At 44.3% G+C, this 14,409-nt stretch overlaps 1 protein-coding gene across 2 annotated transcripts in view; it reads left to right on the top strand.

Annotated features, from left to right (window-relative positions):
- Positions 1-14,409, top strand: part of RYR3 (ryanodine receptor 3) — a gene marked incomplete at its 5' end in the record, with an annotated part of 503,048 nt that overhangs the window by 144,996 nt on the left and 343,643 nt on the right. For both annotated transcript variants that reach the window (XM_080809903.1, XM_080809904.1), the window contains one exon: positions 12,252-12,371. In XM_080809903.1, coding sequence (XP_080666029.1) covers positions 12,252-12,371 — 120 coding nt within the window. The remainder of the gene's footprint in view (positions 1-12,251; positions 12,372-14,409) is intronic.

Raw genomic sequence — 14,409 nt, 5'->3', positions numbered from 1 at the left:
ACCTGTGAAGGGAAAAACTTTTTTAAAAAAGGACCAAGATAGAAATTATTGCAGGTAAGGATTCAGAGCTGGACATTTACTATATTCCGGGGTGGTGGGGGGGGCAATATGGATTTTTTTTTTTCATCTGAGGGATATGGAATAAACTCTAGTCTCTGTAACAGAAGGAATCAAGCAGTCAGTCTCAAATAAATTGAATAACCCCATCTTGCATGCTTTTAATTTTATTGGGTTTTCATTAGATTTTGTTTTGGCTGCGAACTCTGAGGACTTTGCTGCAGGACAACAGTGCATTTTCTAAGCCTGTTCATAGGATGTAGTAGAATTTTTATGGCAAGGCGTAGGGGCAGCACTGTGGTGGTACTGTTTGGGGGGTGGGCAGGGGAATTAGGGCGTGGTGGACGGAGAGTGGCCTTGGAGCTTGAAATGGTGTTTTCACTTGATAAAAGATCCAGAAACAGTTGGTTATTTGAGTCTTATCTAAGAGAGAGGAAACTGCCCCTTCAATTAAAGCCTTCCAGCTACAACACCTACCCCCCACAAGACCCTACAAGGTGAGACATTGAAAAAGCAGCAGCAGTAGGAATGGTGTCAATTATTAAAGCTACTGAAATGCTCTCCACAAAGGACGTTGGGTGCAGTGAGAAGAACTTGGGCTTTGGAGACCTACAGAACTGGATTTAAATCCCTACTTGCTAGCTGGGATGTATTTTTGTATTCCTGGGACCTAGCAGTGCATGGCATGTGTAATAGGCCATAACAACGAATACTTCACAAATGAGTGAATAATGGATGAACAAAAAGAATAGCCACAGATTCTGAGCAGTCGCTTAACGCCTCAGCCCGAGCCTCACTGTGTTTGCTTGTAGAACGGGCAGACTGATAACTAAAGATTTTTTTTTTTTAAGATTTTATTTATTTGGCAGAAAGAGAGACACAGTGAGAGAGGGAACACAAGCAGGGGGAGTGGGAGAGGGAGAAGCAGGCTTCCCGTTGAGCAGGGATCCTGATGCGGGGCCCGATCCCAGGACACTGGGATCATGACCTGAGCTGAAAGCAGACGCTTAACGACTGAGCCACCCAGGCACCCCTGAGGAGTAGAGATTTTTGAGGCTTGTATGAGCTGTGACGTGCTGACACCAGTGCCTGGTGGAGCTTCCTTATATTTGAGCTGCCTTCTAGCACAACATGCCTTCCCTGGGTGCCATATCTTCACAGATCTGGGGTAGGAAGATCGTTGCCAAACTGAAATCCTCAGGGGTGGGAAACTTTTGCACACAATAACCAACTTTTAACCCCAGATTTGACTCTGAGAGCTGAATACTGAGTCCTACCACCAGAACATTGTTAAGAGAAACCAGCTTTGCTTGGCTTTCATGAGTCCTCTGGGTGTTCATGAGGTGTGTCTTAGGATTTCTAATGGCGTCGTTTGTTTGTTTTTTTAATTGTGTAATTAACATACAGTGTAATATTAGTTTCAGGTGTACAACATGATTCAACACTTCTATACATTACTTAGTACTCATCGATATTACTGTATCACTGACTATACTCTCTATGCTGTACTTTCCATCCTCATGACTTCTAACTTAGAGTTCATACCTCTTAATCCCCTTTATTTCACCCAGCCAGCCCCTTGCCCTGCACCTGCCCTCTGACAATCACCCGTTTGTTCTCTATATTAAAAATGTCATTTTTTATTGGTTTCTTTGTTCATTTGTGGCTTTTTAGATTTTGCATATAAGTATAATCATATAGTATTTGTCTTTCTGTCTGACTTATTTCACTTTAGCATAGTATGTCGCAAATGACAAGGTATCATTTTTTTTGGCCAAATAATATTCCATTGTGTAGATATACCTCATCTTCTTTATTCCTCTACCAACGGACACTTGGGCTGCTTGCATATCTTGGCTATCATAAATGGTGCTGCAATACACATATGCATACATGTATTTTTCAAAGTTAATGTTTTTATTTTCTTTAGGTAAATACCCAGTAGTGGGATTACCAGATCATATGGTATTCTATTTTTAGTTTTTTGAGGAGCCTCCATTCTGTTTTCCACAGTGATTGTACCTGTTTACATTCCCATCAACAGTGCATGAGGGTTCCTTTTTCCTCCACATCCTCACCAACACTTGTTTATTTCTTGTCTTTTTCATTCTTGCCATTCTGACATGTATAAGGTGATCTCTCATTGTAGTTTGGATGTGAATTTCCCCAGTGATGAGTGCCGTTGAGCATCTTTTCATGTGTCTGTTGGCCATCTGGATGTCTTTGGAGAAATGTCTGTTCAGGTTATCTGCCTGTTTTTTAATTTGATTATTATTTTTTTTTTTTTGGTGTTGAATTGTAGAATTTCTTTACATACTTAGGATACTAACCTTTTAATGGCTCTATCTTCTGCAAATATCTTTTCCCACTCAGTAGGTTGCCTTTTTATTTTGTTGATGGCTTTCTTTGCTGTGCAAAACTTTATATTTTGGGGCGCCTGGGTGGCTCAGTGGGTTAAGCCTCTGCCTTCAGCTCAGGTCATGATCTCAGGGTCCTGGGATCGAGCCCTGCATCGGGCTCTCTGCTCTGCAGGAAGCCTGCTTCCACCTCTCTCTCTGCCCGCCTCTCTGCCTAGTTGTGATTTCTCTCTGTCAAATACATAAAATATTAAAAAAAAAAAAAAACTTTACATTTTGATGGAGTCCCAATTGTTTATTTTTGCCTTTGTTTCCCTTGCCTGAGGAGACATATCTAGAAAAATGTTGCTAAGGCTGATGTCAAATTACTGCCTATGTTTTCTTTTTCTTTTCTTTTAAGATTTTTACTTATCCACCTGACAGAGAGTAGCAGGCAGAAGGAGAGGGAGAAGCAGGCTCCCCAGTGAGCACAGAGCCTGCTGCAGGGCTCTATCCCAGGACCCCAGGACCATGATCCCAGCTGAAGGCAAATGCTTAAACAACCAAGTCACCCAGGTGCACCTGCTGCCTATGTTTTCTACCAGTTTTATGGTTTCAGAACTCACATTTAGGTCTTTAACCCACTTTGAGTTATTTTTGTATATGATGAAAGAAAATGGTCCAGTTTTCATTCTTTTGCATGTAGCTGTCCAGTTTTCCCAGCATCATTTATGGAAAAGACTGTCTTTTCCCCATTGTATATTCTTGCCTTTTTGACACAGATCAGTTGACCATGTAAGTGTGGATATATTTCTGATGGTATCTGGTTTTGAATGCTGTCAGTTACTCTAGGTCTACAGATTTTTATTTTCTTGAGATTTTTACTTATTAGAGAGCACATGTGCCCTGGGGAAAGGCAGAGGGGGTTGAAATCCCAAGAAGATTCCACACTAAAAGTGGAGCTAGATGCCTGGTTCAGTCCAACCACCCCGAGATCATGACCTCAGCCAAAACCAAGAGTCAGACGCCCAACCAAGTGAGTCACCCAGGTGCCCCTGGTCTACCGCTTTTTACTGAGATTTGACCCAACATTTTGATCCAATATTTGTCCCAGCCTTCATTATTTTCATTCAACAAATTTTTGACCTTGTTGCTTCATATGGTAGGTACTAGGGATATAACACAGATGAGATGAAGATGAGCAGGATGTAGTTCTTTCCCTCTAAGCAGAAAAAATTCTGGTAAGAGGGATTTAGATAAGAAATCCAAGAGTTACAACGCAGAGAAGTAAGGTTTCTGATAGAAACATACACAGGAGCTAGTTCTGGGGCAGAAAAAGTCTCAGAAAAGAAAAAAGTCACTCAAACATCCATGGGTTCTTATCTCTGTCCCACTCAGATTCTTCTGGTCCTAGATTATATCCTATCTAAACCACTGTCCCCCAAAACCCATTTGTGTCCATGTGTACTACAGGAGAGTCATCAACTTAGAATGGGACATCCAGGAGGGCACATGTGTGGCCTGACTTGTTCTCCTCTGCACCCCAGGCCATGAAACAGAGTCCAGCACACCAGTAGACACACAGATGTTTCTTAAACAAACGTATGACATAATTCTGCATGGAGCTTGGAGAAATGGATGGGTTCATTCATTCTTTCTTTCTCTTTTGTCTGTCTGTCCTTCCTTCCTTCCTTCCTTCCTTTCTGTTTTTTTCCCCCCTTTCTTTCTTTCCCTCTTCCTTCCTTCCTTAACTAGTCCTGGATAGTTCATTGGGCCTTATGTAAAATTAAATTATGAACACACTCCTTTTGCTTTTAAGTGACCTATTTTCAAAGACTTATCTAAATTTCAGCCCATAAATTTCATTACAATCTACTAACTTCATCAAGCATCCTTTCTGAAAAAGGCACAGTGTTCCCTCACTATTAGATTTTGTATGGAAATTGCTAGATACTTTGTCGTTGCTCTTGGATTCTACAACATCTGTCAGTAAATTGGATTGATTATGCATAGAGGCAGAGTATTTGGTTGTATCCTTCATGTTGGACATTTTAGTTTGTCTACTTTCTCTACAAATCTTAAAGGGAAAGATTCCAGAAAGTACCCTGTCTGAGGCACTCTGTTATGCTAGTAGAAGGAATCTCAATACTTAGTTTATTCCCAAGAAACAAAAGCAGGTGGTACTGTGGGCCTCTGCCCTCACTGGAGGTCCTGTTAGAACGTCTGCCTACAAGTGGATGGGCTGTCATGGGTGAACTGCAAGGCCCAGGGAAGGTGTCATATGTCACTTCAGAAGCCAAAGATCCCAGAATCAAAGATGAAGGAGATTGACTTAAAAATAAAGAATGGATGTAATAACATAAAAATGTGACTATCATTGCACAATTCGTCACGGTCTCAGTAGCACCGAAGTAGAATCAGAATTGGATGCTCTTTGTATGGTTCTCAGGTCACGGTGCTCAGACCGCATCAAGATGGGGACACAGAGCAAACTCATCAGCATTTATAATGTGAACATGGGAGGTTGAAGAGCCCTGGTTAGATCCCCTTCTTAAAATTAGGTTCAGATCAGTGTTTTATCCAGCGACCTAAATTTTCCTGCCATAACTGTTACTGACCCCTGCTATCCCTTTTAGGTTAGACACTGAACACCACGATTTGCTCTAGCGTTCCAGCTTTTTCCCATTTGTTCTTCAACCTGGCTGATGTGCCTAAGGAAGAAAGAAACCCAAGGGGTAAAGTGCATACACTGGGGTCTGGTCACTCACCTGGTTTGTTCTCATCAGGTGAGAGAGAAGGATTCAAAATATCAACATTACAAACAAAATTGTATAGAAAACCTTCCTGTGGAGCCAGAGATTCCCTTGGTACCAACTAGATCATTATTTCTCTGTCCTGTGAGTATAGGAAAAATTTTCGTAATTGACCATTATTTCTAGAAGAACATGTCACGGGTCACTGCATTCTTCCGTATCTAATAGCAACATGACCTATCTGAGAAGGAATTAAATGCGTGTGTAAACCCTAGTGCCTGCTTGTCCCCCTAATCAGTGGGGGGAAAGGCTTTCCCTTGGCCCTCTTCTCTACAGGTCTCTAGACCTTGGTCTAGAGACCAAGCTTCGGGTGGCACTGAATGGTTTTTATAATCACACCCCAAACTCGGCCTTCCCAGCAGTGAGGAAAGCTACAAAGAGGAAGCAGAACACACCTTCCAGTTGCTGGAACAGAAAGGGCCCTGGAGGCCGGAGGTGCCTCTTCTGCTGGTCAGTGTCCAACATAAGCAAGCAGTTCCGGCTGAGTCTGAGGACTGTTCGGTCACTTCCCGTAAAGCAATGGAAGAGTGTGATGAATACCTAGGTTTTTGTGGGCGCTGTATTTAGTAAGAAATAACATGACTGCTCCGCCATTCAGTGACCTTTGGAGTGCCTATCGTGCACGAGGTACAACTTCAGGCATTAGAGATGCAGTGTTGAGAAAAACCGTATCTAGGAGAGTTGTATTTTATTTATTTTTTATTTTATTTATTTATTTTGACAGAGATCACAAGTAGGCAGAGAGGCAGGCAGAGAGAGAGGGAGAAGCAGGCTCCCCACTGAGCAGAGAGCAAGATGTGGGGCCCGATCCCAGGACCCCAAGACCATGACCTGAGCTGAAGCAGAGGCTTTAACCCACTGAGCCACCCAGGTGCCCCTAGGAGAGTTATATTTTAATGAAGGAGGAGAGAACTAAGAGATACATATATTCTTAGGTGGTATGTACTGGTTGGAAAAGAAAGCTGATGAAGCAAGATGGGCAGCACAGAGTGAGGATGAGGGTGTAGTTATGTATTGGGTCATTGGAAAAGGCCCCTCTACTGAGGGGACATGGAGCAGACACCTAAAGGAAGTGAAGGTGGGAGCCCTGGATGCTTCTGGGAGGAGAGCATCCTGGTCAAAGGGAACAGTGAGCACAAAGGGGGTGAGGGAGGGTCTCGCTTCGAAAACTGGGGCTCTTAAGAGGAGGCCAGTGTGGCTGAAACTGAGCAAACGAGGTTGATATAAGAGAGGTCATTGGGACTTGGGCCTAATTTTAGGACTTCACAGGCCATGGTAAGAATTCTGCCTTTTTCCTGAGTGAGACAGAGAGCCCTTGGAGGGTTTTAAAGAGTGGGATGACCTATCTCAGGTTTTAAAAGTCTCTGTGGGGAGAGAGAAAAGGTAGGAGTGGAAAACATGCCAAGAGCTTATACCCAAGCCACACGGTGTAGACGGCTGCACGGTGGGCCGGCTGGATCCATTCTGAAGGCTGGATGGGTAGGATCTGTTGCTGGTGTGGATGTGAGGTGAGAGAAAGAAAGGAATCAGTAGGACTCCAGTTTTTATTTTAATTAATTACTTGTTTTCTTTATTTATTGCCTGAGAACCTAAAGAAGGGCTTACCATGTCCTGAGACAGAGAAGTCTCTGGGAAGATTCTCGGGGGAGACCATCAGGAGTTGGGTTTTGGAGATACTAAGCAGCTGGAGATAAAAGCTGGAGTGCAGAGGAGAAGCCTAAGCTTGTGATACAAACATGAGAGTCGTTCATGTACACGTGGTTTTTTAAAAGCCATGAAAGCAAATGAGATGATGAAGGAGGGGAGAGCCGGTAAAGAAAAGAACTCAAAGGAACAGGCTGGGAGTAGTCTTAGGGAGCAGCAGAGAGGGGAAGAGGAAGGCATGCCAGCCAAGGTGACCGAGCGGGATCTGCTAGTGAAGAGAGGGGACAACCAAAAGAAATTCCACCCTATGAGCCAAATGAAAGTTTTCAAAGAAGGAAGGGGCAATAAACTATATCAACTTTGTTGCTTAGGATCCCGAAAATTCCATTTTACTGCATTTTTGCAACTATCAGTGAGCAGTAAGGAAGGAGAGATGGGAACCATCCCTCATTTTTGAGAGATTAAAAAAACAATGAGTTCCAAAGGTGTAATCATACTACATCAAAAACAGACAACTGCAAGTGAGAAACTGTAGAAAGGTTGTCCCTAGGGACACAGTATAATGTCAGCTTCTACAAGTTGGACAGTGAACTAACTGGCTTCCTCCCTCAGTCGATAACCTTTAGCTTAAAAAATTTTTAAATGGGATAAAAAAGTATTTGTCCCATGGAGCCATTGTGGAAGCAGGGTATCCCGGTTTCTTCTGCATAATCTCCACTATTTCCGTGTTGGTATCCCAGACCCTACAAGTAAGAAAATGAAGATTTTTATATGCAAAATTTATGCATAAGCATTTTTGTTAATAGTTGTTTTCAAAGTATATAATTTGTTCAATAAACTCACAAATATTTTGACTTTTCTACTCTGTGCCAGGCACTATGCACAGCACTGAGGCTTTGCAGGGAAATGAGAGGCTCTTGCCTCCAAGGAGCTTAGAGTCTAAGCAAGCAAATAGTCCGAATGATTGATAATTAGAACGTAGAGTAGACCACTACCATTAATCCTTGTGAAATAATTGAGGGATAGGCTCGTTGTCTCAAGGGTCCACTTATTTTTCACTTAAGAGATGCTTTGGGGTAAAGCCTGACAATGAGCGCTCTCACCCGTGTCTGCATATATTAAGCTCAGTGCTCTAACTGTATCAGGTTCCTAACATAGTGTCTGATGTTCAAGATGAGTGGCTGGGACACATCTTCCTTTTTAAAGCAATAAATGGTTATGGATTTTCCTCTGCAGTAATGCCTGCGCTTAGATGTGGATGGTGAAATCTGCTGGCCTGCACTCTGTCCCACGCGCTCTCTGCTCACGAGCTTCTTGGTACCAGTGATGTGCAGATCTAACTATAGGGCTGTCATCAGCTGCCTAATGATCTCCCTTAAATAGGACCGTCAGCCATTTTGTTTCATCCCAAAGGGTTCTTTGCAAATGACCCAGGGAGAAGAGGGGGAGCCATGGTGCCCCCAGCCATCAAAAGAGCTCCAAACATGGTTGTTGTCACCCTTGGGCTGGGAGCCAGGGTGAGAGAGAAGCAGTAGGGATAGAATAGGCAAGCTCCATTGGTTTTCAAGTTCAAGGTCCTTCAGCTGGAGGAGAATATAAAGAACTTTACTTCGTCAGAGATGACCTGTGATAATATGAAATCTAAGCCAAGAGAGCCAAAGGCTGTGTATCCTTGTTCAGGGACAATCACTCAACACCACTGCAAGCTGAATCTTTGACAGGCATAGCTGGCGCTTATGAACCACATGGCTTGGAGGGATGCTGGCAGATGATAGACCTTGGATTTTGATCATTCCTCCCCCTCTCTTACAAGTTTGGGGACGATGTACACCCCTTCCTGTGTTAGAGTCATTGGGCACAGAAAAGTTTCTTTATTACTATATATTATTTTTGTTATTTTATTTATATATAAATATATATTATATATTTATATATTAAATAATATATATTTAAAATATTGTTTATTATTTTATCATTATAGTTTATTATTATTCAGCTCTTCAGTTCTCTCTGGCATTGTGCTCTGTGATTTGGTTACTTTTCAATGTTGTACGGCCATGTGAGGGGGCTGGGAGTTATCTACTTTTATCGACACTACCACCATGGGTCTTGAAGTCAGGGAGATGTGAATTCAGACCTATTACTAAGGTCAGTCTCTTGGGAGACTGTTGGGCATCATGGTGAAAAGGGCAGGCTCCTGATTCGGAGAGTCCCAAGGTTCAAGGTTAGAATCTATTTTTTACATGCTGTGTGGGCTAGGCAAAATAATTAGCTTCTCTGTGCACCAATCTCTTTATCTACAAATAGAAAGGATATTAGTATCTACAGGATGGTTTTAAGCACAAAACTGAGATGCTGTGATATGGTGGCACATAATGACTTCATTAAATATTCCCTGATTAACGTTGCCTGATTCCTAGGACCCTTGGTATCTTCATTCTTAAAGCGATTGTGTTGTCGTTAATGTTAAATAACCTGGGGGGAAATCTCAGCAGTGTGGTGTGGAATGAATAGTTGATAATGTTATCAATAATAACAACTGAGTAACAGAAGCGAAAAAAACTCCTGAAATGGACTTCAAAGACTCATTGTTTATTCTCTACTTTTTTATGTCAGCATCTGTTCTCATGAGATTATTCAGTTCTGACTCATCAGTGAAAAGTAACCTTTTCTGCAGTAATTATTGTTACATGGGTGAGAGTAGACAAATCTCTTTTTAAAATTCTGATTCTGGGGCACCTGGGTGGCTCAGTCAGTAGGCATCTGCCTTCAGCTCAGGTCATGATCCTGGAGTCCTGGGATCGAGCCCCGCATCTGGCTCCCTGCTCAGCGGGAAGTCTGCTTCTCCCTCTCCCACTCCCCCTGCTTGTGTTCGCTCTCTCGCTGTCTCTCTCTGTCAAATAAATAAAATATTTCTTAAAAAATCAAATAATAAAAATCTCAGTCAACATGCTTTTACCAAACACGTTATGTTCCCAGGTTAGATGGAGAAGCAGTTTTCTTCACTGGGTTTGTAATTAACTAGGCTTAAAAAGTCAGAAGCATACACATTCAATAAATTATAAACACGTGTATGTTGTGCATAGGGCATTATGCCAATGAGTATCCTGACAGGTATAAACATGAACCCGATATGGGTCCTGCCTTCAAGGGGTGCCAAGCCAGCTGAAAGGGCTGGGAGAAAGAGCATGGATGCAGACTCCCTGGATCGGGTTCAAGAATCTACCCCTCTCCACCGTGAGACTGGAGGCAGGTTACTGAACTGCTCTGTGCAGGAGCTCCTCCTTTGTCAAGTGCAGGTGACAATAGTACCAACACCATAGCGTTGGGGTGAAACTCACCTGGGTTATTATACATAGAGCACAGTGCCTGTCGTGTAGTCTGAGAACAGTAAACGTTAGCCATTTCAAAACACATAGCTGGGGATAAGGCTGGCATGTAAACGAACATAATGCAAGAGTATGGTGATATTGCTATGGAAATTTGGATAAAGGAGAGATTATGTAGGCTTCATAAAGGATTGTGGTATTCGAGCTAAGCTTGGGAGGATAGGTAATATATCCACATGAAAAAATAGGAGGTCATGGAAAGAAGTGTCCTCAACTCAAGCTGAGGAGAAAATTCTGTCTACTTTCACCCGTTCCTGAAAAGTCTGGTCTGTAACACACTCCTATGATTTCTAAATGCCTGGGTTTGGTTGTTGTTGTTGTTGTTTTCGCTGGTGAGTTGTGTGTAGGTGGGAGATACTTAAATATTCCTCAGTAGGGGGTCTTGACATTTTGGACAGAAAAATTATGTGTTTGAAGGACTGTCATTGCTGTTCAGACAACATAACTCCCATGACCCATTTGGCAGTGCACAGAGCGCCCCTCAGTCATTTTGACACCTGAGAGGACTCCCTTGTTGCCTGTGCCCTTTGGGAGGATGTGATTACCTCCGGTCACCACAGGAGCTGGGGGAGGCTCCACCTGAGGGAAAACTTCATTCTCTCCAGAGAATTCACTGAATCCACATTCTGAGAGCATAGTGCTAATCTGGAGTTTTGTTCCATCTCAACTCAAATGAAGACCATGAATGCTGACTTCACTATAAGCAGAGGTTTTGAATTTATTACTGACTCAATTTAACGATAAACAGTGATGTTTCTGTGCCAGTGAAAGTGTGGAGCTCCCCCCCCAATCTTTTCATATGTCTGTGATTTGTGGCTTCTCCCATTTTTTCCATAGCCCCTGACCAATCTCTTGGTACCAGCAGACATCTTCTCTGGGGATCTCTTACTATTGAATCTCTTATCTTCCCATCAGGTGGAAGGATTTTACTTTTCCATGTGACTCCATTTCTGTTTGGTCTGCCTGTCTGGTACTCCAGGATGTACACTAACACCAGGGGGCGTCGGGGTGAGATGGGGGAACAGGAGAGCCTTTGCTAGGGAGGAAGCCCCACCTGGCCCTCCTCTCATTGCTTTAACTCAACCACACCTGCAAATGTTTTTGGTGTTTGAAACGCAAAGGTAAAGTTAAGTGATGGGGAGAGTGGGGGCATAGACTGACAGATTAGAGGAATGGGTAAGGAAAATGCTTCCTCGGTCTCAGGGCTGTGCGGGAGGTAAGCACATAAGTGTAAATAGAGGTTGGCCTCATTTCTGGACCATCAGTGAGAGGATTGCTGTTCAAACAAGGTCTCTGAAGACTCAGGAGGGTTGCTTTCGAGAGGGATGGATGGGAGAGAGGTCCCCCTCCTTTGGAATTCAGAGTGGTTCCTCTCCTTGACCTTCAGCTCCTCCCAATGTGAATCCTCCAGGCTTGTCTCAGCCTTCCTTTCCCATATGTCTAGGACTCATTTTCCTATCACCATCCCCAGTTTCCTTCTGTCATCCCTGGCGAATGTGTTACCCACTACATGCACTCCCATCCCCGCCGCCCCCCAACATGGCTCTTGCCTCGTCCAAGCCTGATGCCAAATGGACCTTCCCTTCACGGATCCCTTCTCTGCCTGCTCTCTGCTGTTGTCTCTCTTCCCCTCAGTCACATCTCACTACCCCGTTTCTGTCATTTATCTGGAGATGGCTTCAACTTACTCTCGTGCACCCATGTGTGGAAATTGTCCGCTCACCTGGATTGCGTGCCTTTCCCGTGTTCCAGCAGTGAGGGTCCCGCTGCAGTGAGGGTCCCGTGTACATGGACCTGCTCCCACTGACCCCACCCCAGAGCTGAGAGTTCTGACTCGGGGGAGGAGCTCAGCATGGCCATGTGAATAGCAGACTCCCCTTTTCCAAATCACACGCAGAAGCCTGTACCTCCCGGTATACCTGATAACAATAGAGCCAGGTGACTTGGGGTCCTGGTTCCCCGTGGGGAGGTGGCCCCGCTCGCTCACACGCATGTCTCTGTTCTGCTGGCAGGAAGACGAGGTGGTTCTCCAGTGCATCGCAAACATTCACAAGGAGCAAAGGAAGTTCTGCCTGGCGGCCGAGGGCCTCGGGAACCGCCTGTGCTTCTTGGAGCCCACTTCTGAAGCCAAGGTAAGATCGATCGCCAGCCCTGCCCCTTCTCCCCTTGGCCTTGAGGCAGTCGTTCCAGGGAAGGAGCTGCAGGGAGAGAGGAGGAGGAGGGTGATGGGGAAGAAGTGAGAAAGAACACCTTTGTTTTTAAAAGGTGAAGTAGATTGGGTTTAAACCGTACGTCGGCCCAATCCTGCTGCAATCCCACTGCAGTAGGATCCCACAGCAGCGAAGAACGAGTGGTGCCTCATCTGCCGGACACCGGGAATGTCTTGCGGTCAGCCCTCACAGAAGAGGGTCTCCTCATCCTCCCAGAACACGGTTTCATGTGAATTCCTAGAAGTCCAGGCACCTGTTCTTTACTTTCAGGTAGCATTTATCGCTCCAAGGACTCTGCGGGGCTGGCCTGTGTTTTGCAGCAGGCACGCTGCTCTCCATCCTCACTGTGCTGAAGGCACCACCCCCGCCTGCCCGCTCTCACCTGGGGGTGGAGAGGAACGTCTGCTCTGGTCCCTGCCTGCGTCAGGTGACATGTGATGTCCCCTGTCTCTTCAGCCACACTTCCAGGCTGTCTCTGCTTTTCGTCATCTGTATGTCAGGTGGATTTGTGGGCTCTGCATGATCATAGTACTTCGCAATCCTGGCCAGACCTTTGGATCAGCCAAGGTTCTCCAGAGAAATCGCTCTGTCTCTCGATGGGCTGATGATGGGTGGATAGATAGAGAGGGATTGAAGATAACTGCCTCTTGCAGTTATCGGGGCTGGCAAGTCTGAAGTCTGTACATCAGATCAGCAGGTTAGAAACTCAGGCAGAAGATCATGCTGTCTTGAGGCAGAATATTTTTCCTCCGGGAAACCCCAGGTTATTTTTTTGAAGACCTTCAAAAGATGAGATGAGGCCCACCCACATTCTCAAGGGTGACTTACTTGAAGTCAACGGATTATAGATGTTAATCACATCTCTCAAATACCTTCACATCAAAACCTGGATTGGTGTTTGATTAAAAAATGGAGTACTATAGTCTAGCCATGTTGACATACAAGTGATCATCCTATCCTCCAAGCTCAGTTTTCTCACAGAACCACGTTTTTTTGTTTGTTTATTGTTTTTTAGTTTTTTTAAAGCAGAAAGTGGTTAGTGTATTTTTCAGTAGGCCCACATGATGGGCATGTCAGTTCTCCACAGGACTCTACACAATCCACAGACACACATGCGTAGTTCACCCGATAGAACACCAGATATGCACCATGTTGGCCATATCTCCCAGATGCCTCTGTCCTCTCCATCATGTTTTTGCCATCCCATGGGGGTCACCAATTCCCGAGTACAAATGTCTATCTGTGACAGTGGCCAGGGTTAGGACAGAGTCCCATTAAAATAAATGATACAGAGAGGGTCAGTGGGTGGCTCAGTTGGTTAAGCCTCTGACTCTTGATTTCAGCTCAGGTCATGATCTCAGAGTCCTAGGATCAAGCCCCATGTCAGGCTCTGAGCTCAGTGGGGACTCTGCTTGGGATTCTCTCTCTCCCTCTGCCCCCCCCCCATAATAAATAACTCTTTTTAAAAAGGCAAAAGAGAAGGAAGATTTTTTTTTCCTTTTAAAGGTTTTAGACTTGATTTCTCTGAGGTCTTCTTCATTCACTTTTGTCCTAAGCTAGATATTTTTCTTTTCATTCTCAGCAGTTGGGATAATAGGAAGATCACTGCAGTAAAAAATCAGGGATCACTGGAATAGAAATCAGGAATTTAGTTCTCAACCCCTAGCTAGTCATGTAACTATGGGTGAGCCACTCAAAACTTGTTTTCAGTTTTCTCATCTGCCAGATGAGGTATGGTCCAGTGCACTAGAAAGAACATTGGCCTGAGGCGGAAACCAGTGGTCTATTTTCTGGTCATCCCCTGCACAGGGCTTGGGGTGGTGGTTTAGGGCGCGGAATCTGGAGCCAAACTGTCAGAATTGGAGTCCTATCTCCTACCACTCACCAACTAAGTCAGGATCTTGGGATACTCCACTTTTCTGAGCTTAGTTTCCTCATCTGCTTCATGGGAATTTAATAG

The sequence above is a fragment of the Martes martes genome (assembly GCF_963455335.1).
Source record: "Martes martes genome assembly, chromosome: 7".
In the NCBI taxonomy this organism is placed as follows: Eukaryota; Metazoa; Chordata; class Mammalia; order Carnivora; family Mustelidae; genus Martes; species Martes martes.
The sequence above is the reverse complement of the archived record's forward strand: the minus strand, read 5'-3'. Positions and strand labels throughout refer to the sequence as shown.